General features: G+C 54.0%; 1 protein-coding gene across 1 annotated transcript; it reads right to left on the bottom strand.

The window, feature by feature from the left end:
* Positions 1–3,329: 3,329 nt before the first annotated feature.
* TEX36 (testis expressed 36) lies at positions 3,330–8,604 on the bottom strand. The gene is made up of 4 exons (XM_059661941.1): positions 8,554–8,604; positions 5,184–5,315; positions 4,336–4,416; positions 3,330–3,701 (listed from the first exon to the last, which is right to left on the bottom strand). Exons 1-4 carry the CDS (start codon positions 8,602–8,604, stop codon positions 3,330–3,332), a joined length of 636 nt encoding a protein of 211 aa, XP_059517924.1.
* Positions 8,605–9,450: the final 846 nt, after the last annotated feature.

The following is a 9,450-nucleotide window of genomic DNA, read 5'->3' as shown; positions in this document are numbered from 1 at the left end:
GGAGACACCCCAATAAGCCAAGGGAGTCACACGCAGGTTCCACCCGGAGGGGAGCGTGCGCCATGGCAGAGAGCAGGGGGAGTGTCTGGTAGGAAGGCCGGGCCATTGGAGCGTCGCAGGAGGAGAGGTGGGTGTCGGCCGGTCAGACCGTGGCAGGGGCGTGGAGGTCCGGCAGGGCCCCGAGATGGCCCGGGCGGGGCAGCCGCGCTGGAGCGCTGGGTGGTCAGAGCTCTGGGTTCTTATCCCACCAGAGCTGGGGCCCCACGCGTACCCATGTCTGGACGGAGCCTCATCCAATGGCCTTGGGCATCCAGGCCCCTCTCAGGGGTTTTCTCCTAAGAGGCTCCCTCCTAGGGGTTCCCTCCTGGGGGCTCCCTCCTAAAAAATATTTTTAAAAAGAGAGTGGGTTATATATAAGAAGTCATCACTCTGCGCTTTTAAGGATCATGTCTATGAGCCTTTGGTAGCTATGTGCTTGCCTATCATAGTCACAGTAAGGAACTGATGCGTCCTGCTATTGTTCTAGAATGATCCTGGGTGCATCACTCAGAAATGTTATTTCTACGCCATCAGCCCTTCTTCCAGTGTCTAAGTCATTTCCAGGATGGCACAAGTCCAAGTCTAATTCGTTAAAACAGAAGAAATCCATAAACACCTGCATGTGATGGATTAGTAAGTGGGGGTTTGTTTAGCTGGCTGTTTAGTCCTCTGTTCAAAGCAACACAGTAAGAGAACCAACCGCAGCAGCAGGTCGCCGACCATGCCAGGTTAGTGAGGACTTTCCTTCTGTGAGCTGGGGTATTGTATTTGGGGTGTCAACCCTGGAGCCCCCAAGACCTACCCCCCTGTAAATGTGCTGTGTCCTTCTGTTCTCGGTTCACTGGATTGAAACCTGGGACACCATTGATCGGTGTGGTTTATTTTTTATGTCAGAAACAAGTGAAAAAAGACTGGTTTTAAGGGCAAGTTGTCTAATTTGTGTTTTTATAAAAGGTCACTATACCCCCTCCCCCAGCCACTCTTTAACCCCGAAGAGTAGAGGGAGGAATGTCTTTCCCCACCCACACGTCTCTCCTTCACGTAATTGCAGATCTGGTGCTGTGTGCACCTTTTTGGTAGTTTTTAAGATTTCACCTCCAGTAAATTGAATTTGGGGTCACTCTTGTTGGAGATTGGTGGGTTTTGGGTAGAGAAGGGGCAGGCGAGGCACAGAGGCTCAGCAGGTGCGGATTGTGAGGACACCCTGGTGTGGAGAGCGGCTACAGCGTTCGGACAGGTTCAAGCCTGAGACTAATGAGGGGGCACGGTCCTCTCGTGGCAAAGCCACGTGCAAGTCCCAGCACAGTTACAGCCAAAGGCTATGGCTGTGAGCTTGACCTTATGGTCCACACCTGTGGGCCCACGTGGCTGAGTGAAGTGGGCTGCGGGAGGGGCAGCAAGTAAACAAAGTTGCATCAGGTGCATGTGATTGAGTAGATTTGAAACCTAGCGCCCAGCTTTCTTCTCTTGTCTGGCTTCTCCATCCTTCACCGCCCCCTCTCAGGCTCACCCATGGCTGTGCTGGCTTGGCCCATATGGCGCCCAATGTGGGGCTGAGTATGGGGAACAGGGGCCTGAGTTCAGGTTCACCCATGGCCGTGCTGGCTCGGCACACCCTGGGAGAAGAAAAGGAAATGGAAGGACAGCATTCCTGGGTCGGGGGGCAGAGACCGTGGGTTCCGGAGAACTGGCCACGGCAGAGCTCAGCCACCTAACCCTGAGCGTGAGGATGTGGCCTGGAGAGAAATGATGTGAATTCTCACTTCTGCCAGTGACAATCATCTACACAGAAAATCTAAGAGAACCACTGAGAAAGTACTAGAACTTTATGTTTAATACATTGTGTGCTTGTTTGTTTATTAGAAGTGTAGCGGGTTAAAAATACAAGGTTTATATACAGAAATCAACATCTTTCTTACGCATCAGGCAAAACCAAACTAAAACTGTAATGTAAAAATTAACATTCACAATAGCCATAAAAGCTCAAAATATACAGGGATAAACACAGAAAAAAAACATGGCAGACGTATGTGAAGAAAAGTGTACTGAAGAAATAAGGTAAGATTTAAAGATTTAATCTTTAAGATTAATAAGATTTAAATAAATTGGGAATTGCATCATGGCACAAAGATGTCAATTCTCCCATATATCAATCTCTAAATTTGGGGAAATTCCTGTGACATGGCCAATGGGTTTACTTGACAAGCTTATTCTAAAATTCATCTATCGGGAAATATCCAAATATGAACACGACACTTTGGGTAAAGGATGATGGTGACAGTTCCAGGAGGGAAACATGACTGGCCAACCAGCAGGAAAAGATGCTCAGCTTCGCTCATAACCAGAGAAATGCAAAATAAAAAAATAACAAGATACCATTTTTTTTGTCCCTAAATATTTATCCTTAAGTATCTACAAAATAATTCGAAGTGGGCTCATGTAGTATTGGGTCTGACAGCCAAACATTAGAAACAATTCAAACTCTCATTAACAAGAAGATAATTTTAAAAGTATGGCACATCAGCCCAGCTGGCGTGGCTCAGTGGTTGACTGTCGACCTAGGAACCAGGAGGTGATGGTTCGATTCCCGGTCAGGGCACAGGCCCGGGATGTGGACTCGATCCCCAGTAGGGGGCGTGCAGGAGGCAGCCAATCACTGATTCTCAGCATTGATGTTTCTATCTCTCACCCTCTCCCTTCCTCTCTGAAATCAATAAAAATATATTTTAAAAAATAAAAAGCAAATCTGTTCACACACCGTGAATACCCCAAGATACATTGTTCCATATCGAAAGGAAGTTATGGAGTGCCGTGTGCTCTGCGACACAGCTTATGTTAAATTTTTACATAGTTTTGCACGTGTATCTATGAGATGGTAAAGGCACAGAATAAAAACGAACGGTTAACTTACTCATGAGGACAGGACCAAGAGCGGAGATGTGTTAAAACCAAGGGGAACGCCTGCTTTTTCTGTATTGTTTGACGTTTCAAAGTGAAAATATAACCCCATCTCAATTATGTAACTTTTAAAACTCCCCTAACTGTGAATGTGGCCTATTTGAAATGCATTCAATGTATTTACAACACCTTCATTTAAAATGTGTGTATCTTCACAGATTTTTATTGGGTAAGGGCTTGAATGCTTTTCAAACTCATTAAAAATAAAAAAAAGTAGATCTTAGTAGGCAGGGTGTGGTCACAGAATCGGCTCTTTCTGGTCTCTCCGTGGGAGACTGGCCCGTCTGCTCTGGCGTTCAGGCACGCACACTCTAACCCTGACAAGCCTCGCGTTAGCTGGTAGTGCTGGACGGAATGCCCAGTGACATGCCCGCCTTACTCAACTCATCAAGGCTCTTCTGGAGGCACAAGGGCTCCAGCGAAGAGGTGGCCTTTTTGTCAATAGCGAACCGGACTTTCGGCTTCTTTTTCAAGAACTCCGCGTAGCTCTGCTCGGGGATAAACTTCCAAGTGCCCCAGACCTCGCTGTACTGTCGTGGGAAGCGCCTGAAAAGGGGGACCACCACCGCTTCCGGGCCGACGTACGATATCTGGTTATTGGAAAAGCCATCAAGATAAGACGGGACAAAGTCGCACGCCCAGAGATTGAAATTTCTCGAAACGTGTTGCCTTTTCTCCGGGGCGACCTTCCTACGTCCCAGGCCCTGGGGAAGAATCGAGAAGATGAGAAAAACATGCAAGGTCTCACAGCTCTGAGGTCTTCAGTACAAGCAGCCACGTGACGGCCTACGCTTAAGTGTACACTATGGCAGCCCGGCCGGCTGGCGGGCCTCAGGGGTTGAGGGTCGACCTGTGAACCAGGAGGTCACCGTTCGATTCCCGGTCAGGGCACATGCCCGGGCTGCGGGCTCCATCCCCTGTCGGGCGCGTGCAGGAGGCAGCTGATCCATGATTCTCTCTCACCATGGATGTTTCTATCCCTCTCTCCCTCTCCCTTCCTCTCTGACATCAATAAAAATATATTTTAAAAAATGACTTGCTAAAAATGTGACTATGAAATATATTGAGAGTTTAAGAATCCATAAAAAGGAAGAGAGGGTGGAAGGGAGGAGGGAAGGAGGGAGAAAAGGAGAAAAAGATGGAGACCCAGAGAGAGAGAGAGAGGCCAGTCTGGGACTTGGAGAGTTTCGTGCATTTGTTTTTCTGTGACCTCTTACGAGGCGTTATAATGACCCTGTTCCCATGTTGAGGTTAGTGCTCTGTGCTCAGCACATCTGGGGACATCAGGAGCCCTGAGGCCGCTGCCCCTTCGGGGAGGGCCGGGGCGGGGATACTCACGGAGTCAACGTAGAATCCGGAACTCCGGAGGCTGTGCCGGTTGTCGTGCACGGAGAAGGGGAAGTTGTTGTGGGTCGCTTGCTGGGAAGGCAAAGGAGCGGAGAGAGGCGCACGTCAGGCCCCAGCCTGCTCTGGGGACCGCCTACAGTGGCGCGAGGCAGCGGGAGGCCAGGTGACACCGAGGAAGAAGGAAGCCACCTGCCAGCGGCCTGGCTCAGTGGTTGAGCATCAACCTATGAACCATCAGGTGGCAGTTCAATTCCCGGTCAGGGCACAGGCCCAGGTTACAGGCCCGATCCCCAGTGTGGGGCGTGCAGGAGGCAGCCGGTCCATGAGTCCCTCTCACCGTTGATGCTTCTTCTGTCTCTCTCTCCCTCTGCCTTCCTCTCTGAAATCAATAAAAAGATATTTTTTAAAAAAGATGAACCCACCACCGGGGATGGAGCCAGCCCAGGAGGGTGAGCTCAGAGGCGTGCACGTCAGCTCAAGGCTTTGACACTCACCCCTGATTGCTAATCATTATAACTCCCTCTCAGACCCCCTCTTTGGAGGCGAGAAGGAAAAGGTGACAGCTCGCTCCTGGACCCGAGAGCGGGGAAGGAACATTGAGGCCTTCTGGGCCCTGGGACAGGTGGGCCCGCCAGGTGTGCCATCCACGCTGCTGCTCCTGCAGGCCCCTCCATGGCCCGGGAGGTAGTAGTTCCTTGCAGACAGGACCTGGGTGCCCAGGGACCAGGGGACCAGGTGGGAGGCTACCAGCATTCAGGAGTCCAGGCATGAACAGCGAGCAGGTCCTTCCGAGGGGAATTTCCCGGCCCCCAGGGCCACGGCCAGCACGCCGGACGCACCTTCTCCCGGGCTTTGTAGATGGGCGGCAGCTTCTCTTCTATTTGCCAGGAGAAGCGAGGGTTGTGGGGCTCCTTGAGCATCACGCTGGTGATGGACTCCGGGGTCTTCTGCGTCACTCCAATGTGCGGGAACTAGGAGACAGCACGCGCCTCGGGTAAAGCCAGGCGCCTCTGCCCGGCCGGCGTGGCTCAGGGGTTGAGCATTGACCTACTGGGCTCGATCCCCAGTGTGGGGTGTGCAGGAGGCAGCCCATCCATGGTTCTCTCTGATCACGGATGTTTCTATCTCTCCCTCTCCCTTCCCCTCTCTGAAGTCAATTTTAAAATAATAAAAATAAAATAACAGAAAATGAAATAAAACCAGGCACCTCGGAATGCCTGAGCCAAGCAGCAGGGCTTCCTCCGTAACGTGATTAAAAGGCAATGCGGGTGATCCTGGCATGGGATGGGAATGGCGTGGTTTGAAGTGTTCTTTCCAAGACAAAAAATACTGTCCGTGGCCCAAGGCCATTGCTGCGGTTGTTTCCAGTTTCGGGGGCCGCCCTGCCGCGCTGGAGCCGGTAAAGATTCTTGCGGCCAGCCATCCGGGTGCGAGGGTGCGGCCCTGCGAGGCTGAGCCCTTGAACTCCAAGACACACTCATGTGTAATGTGAGACCTTTCTGCTCAGCGTGCTCCCTGTACTTGGGAACATGACCCAGCCATGTTCACAGGGGGACCCTCAGACACGGGGACGCCGAGGCGTGAAGGGCCCCAGGTGAGGAGGCAGGTGGCAGAGAGTGGAAGGTGACTGGGGGAAGGGCCTTCCTATCCCGTAGGAAAGGGAGGGAGGGAAACAGGACTGGGCGGGGGAGGTGGTCCTGACCCGACACACCTCCGCCAGCCCCGCAGAGCGCTCTGGACGTGGCCGGGCTCTCAGAGTTGCCCTGAGTTGGGGCGAGGGGACAGGGCCTTTGTGTGCCCTCATCAATCAGCCCCTGGACGTGACCTTGGGAGGCAGCAATCTGAGTTGCCTCTGCAGGTAGAGATGCTTGTATCTGATCAGATGAGCACTTGGTTGTAAATATTGTTACCCGGGGTGGGGGGCGGGAGGAGTGACAGGAAGGGGAAGGAGAGAGTAACCCAAAGTAACTGAGGTGTAATAGGTTTCAATGTGTTTAAAGTAAATATAAGTCATACAAAGGACCCGCAAACCCAGAGGGCTGCCCTGGCCTCCTCCGGTCTGGCCCATCAGCCCCCCCCCCCCCCGTCCCAACACTGCGGTCCCTCCCCCCAGTGGGTGCCCTTCCCACGTCAGCAATGATCCTTCACCCGCCTACGTGACAGCCAATGTGAGTTCATTTGCATTCTGCGAGTCTGTGCGCTAAATCGCTGTAAAAAATGGCTCTAGCATTTTAATTTCACTCTTTTAAAATATGTACTTAATGGCTATACCCTGGCAGCTGTGAAATAAACCCTCTGTTCGCTGGGGTAACCGTGAAATAGCGCCTTTAGCTCGTTGGCGGTGAAGCTGTTGCTGCATCCAGCCTCTCAGGGACTGAAATACTAAACAGGAAGGTGACGGTGTGGGAGGCCTTTCCCACCTGGCAGAGGCCAGACTGCCCCCAGCAAGGCCAACTACAAAGCGAAGGTCACTTCTACCGCGGCCGTCACTGTCCTCTCCAACGGGCCACCGGCCCCAAGCCAAGAATTTCTCTCATTTTCCCAACTCATCCACCGTCACTTGGGGAAACTTCAAGGTCAGCACGATTCCCTGTGCTCCTAGGTGCTGGCAGGAGAAAGGCCCCCACCAAAGGCTCAAAGCAGACTGACTCAGGGGGACACCGTCTGTGCGGCTGAGGCGGGGTCCTGGGCGCATTCCTGGGGTTGCAATAGATGAGCTGTTCATTCTCGCTTCCTCCCTGGTGACAGAAGCCGGGCCGGGTTTGGGGGGGCAGTGTGGCCGTTAAAAGTACCTCCCCTGCCCGGCCAGCGGAGCTCAGGGGCGGAGCGTCGACCTATGAACCAGGAGGTCACGGTTCGACTCCCAGTCAGGGCACTTGCCCGGGTTGCGGGCTTGATCCCCAGCGCGGGGCGTGCAGGAGGCAGCCGATCAGTGGTTCTCTCTCATCATTGATGTTTCTGTCTCTCTCCCTCTCCCTTCCTCTCTGAAATCAATCAAAATATATATTAAAAGAAAAATCCCTCCCCAAACCCCTTTGCAGCGAAATGGCCATGTGACCCCATGAGACAGAGCAGAAGTCTGCAGGGTGGGGCTCCCGGGAGAGTGGGAATGGGGATCAAGGGCAATGAAGTGGGTACCCACACAAACCTGACGCCATCACGCACCCAGGCCCTCCGGAGGCTGTGCAGACACGGCTGACAGGTGCCTTCTGTCTGCTGCCCTTTGACCTTCCCCTCATTGCACACCTGAGTCCCACAGCCTCACACACAGATGTCAGAACAGAAGGCCAGAAACAGCGGGGGCCTCAGGCGACGCCCTGGAGCAGGGTACCAGCCCTCAACCGCCAACTTCTGGATTTACTTTTACTCGAGAAACACAACCCCTATTTGGTTAAGACTGTCGCTGGCTTTTCATAGCACCCAGTCCAACACAATCCTAACCGATCCTGCGGGTTTTAGAAAGAGGGACGCTACTCAGACTGAGAAGCGTACGCTTTTTTCTCGTCATTACAGATTAGTGTGACGTAGCTCGCACCGTTTCCCATTTCCCCTCGGCAAGTCTTTCTGCATTGAAGCAGGGGTGCGTGAGAGCGTGTGTGTGTGTGTGTGTGTGTGTGTGTGTGTGTGTATGCTGGCGGGGCTGGCATGGCACGCAGAGGTGTGGGGTACGCTTCTCGGAGATGGCAGGAGAGGGACAAGCCCACCGGGCTCTGCAAGTGACAGAGAGAGAGACAGGTCCGAGGAAGAGCGTGAAAAGGTGACGTTTACTAATGACCGAGATGGGGAAATGGTGCATTTCTGGCCTCTTCCCATTTCACAGCCCGGCGGGGCGAAGGGGACCAGACAGGAGGCCCAGGGAATGTGTTTAGAGGGTTCCAGTGTGATGGTGATTCCCCGGACAGATGTCTTCTGAGCCCCTCCTGGGCACAGATCCCACCCTCGGCACTCGGGATGCAGTCAGGGAGTAAGAGAGAGCAAGGTCCCAGCGCCCACGACGCTTATATTCTAGCAGAGGAGACAGACAGCACCGGGGGTGGGAGGGGGAGGCGCTACCGGGTTCCCATTTCATAGATGGAGAAACTGAGGCTGGTGAAGTACGTTACCAAGTCAGGCCACAGTAAGCAGCAGAAGCAGGACCGGGACTCGGGTCTGTGCCCTGACCGTGCCCACGAGGCCTGAGAGAGGTAAGACAGGGCCCCTCTTCCTCACCCATCTTCCGTCCTTGTCTAAGGGCGGGTTGAAGCGTCTCCCTTTGGCCATGTCCTGCAGGAACTGGGGGGGCTGAGGTGGGCTCCCTCATCTCCCCATCGCCTCCTGAGCTCTCCACACCTGGAGCCGCTCCTGATCTTCCTCAGCCGCTCCCAGGCAGGGCCATGGGCAGTGCCCACGCTGTCATAGAAGCAAGCCCGCCGTCACAATGGAGGAGGAGTGTGGGTCTTCTAAGCCCCCTAAGAGTTCCTGCCCCTGGCTCCCGGGAGCTGCCGCCCCCCAATGTAGGAGGAACCCCACAAACATATCAGACACGTGCAGGCCCGTCTTGAGATGGTGGTGAGTTTTTATTATCCTTGAATCAATAATGTTTGCGCTGAGCGTTCCCACAGGAACCGTCTGCCCCAGCCTCATAGCTTTCAGAGAAGGAAAGTGAGTCTGGGCTGGGGGTGGCCTCAGCCCCCTCCGTGCCCCTTCCTCGGCCCCCTGTGTCCCAGCTCAGACGCACTGCCCAGAGGGACTCGGCTCGCTCACCTGACTGCGCGCCGGAGGCCAGCGGAGGTGCGTCCCGGGTGATTTTGAAGTGCCCGGTGCCGTGCTATACTGAATGCTGCCGCACGTTTCTATTTCATTTCTTTTCCACGACAACCTGTGGCATTTAGTCAGAAAACAAGGGCCGGTGGCCAGTGGATGGGGCCCTAGGTCAAGGGACGGCTCCAGGGCCCGAGCCTCCCCCAGGCCACCTGGCCTCCCCCGGCTGCCAAGCTGCCCCAGGTCCCCGGCCTGGACTCAGTCCCACCTCAAGGCCGCGGGGGGGGGGGGGGCCGTTAGAACCGCAGCCTCGTTTTCCAGTACCTCTTGCGTCTCCCCGGTACTTAGCCTTAACGTCCCGTCAAC

This window comes from Myotis daubentonii, chromosome 13, assembly GCF_963259705.1.
Source record: "Myotis daubentonii chromosome 13, mMyoDau2.1, whole genome shotgun sequence".
In the NCBI taxonomy this organism is placed as follows: Eukaryota; Metazoa; Chordata; class Mammalia; order Chiroptera; family Vespertilionidae; genus Myotis; species Myotis daubentonii.
The sequence above is the reverse complement of the archived record's forward strand: the minus strand, read 5'-3'. Positions and strand labels throughout refer to the sequence as shown.

Excerpts from the sequence above, each read along its gene's own strand:
- TEX36 (XM_059661941.1), bottom strand. The coding sequence starts at position 8,604 with ATGGCCAAAGGGAGACGCTTCAACCCGCCCTTAGACAAGGACGGAAGA. Across the intron at positions 4,417-5,183 it reads TCTACAAAGCCCGGGAGAAG|CAAGCGACCCACAACAACTT; the intron begins GTGCGTCCGGCG and ends TTGCCTTCCCAG. Across the intron at positions 3,702-4,335 it reads CCGGATTCTACGTTGACTCC|GGCCTGGGACGTAGGAAGGT; the intron begins GTGAGTATCCCC and ends ATTCTTCCCCAG.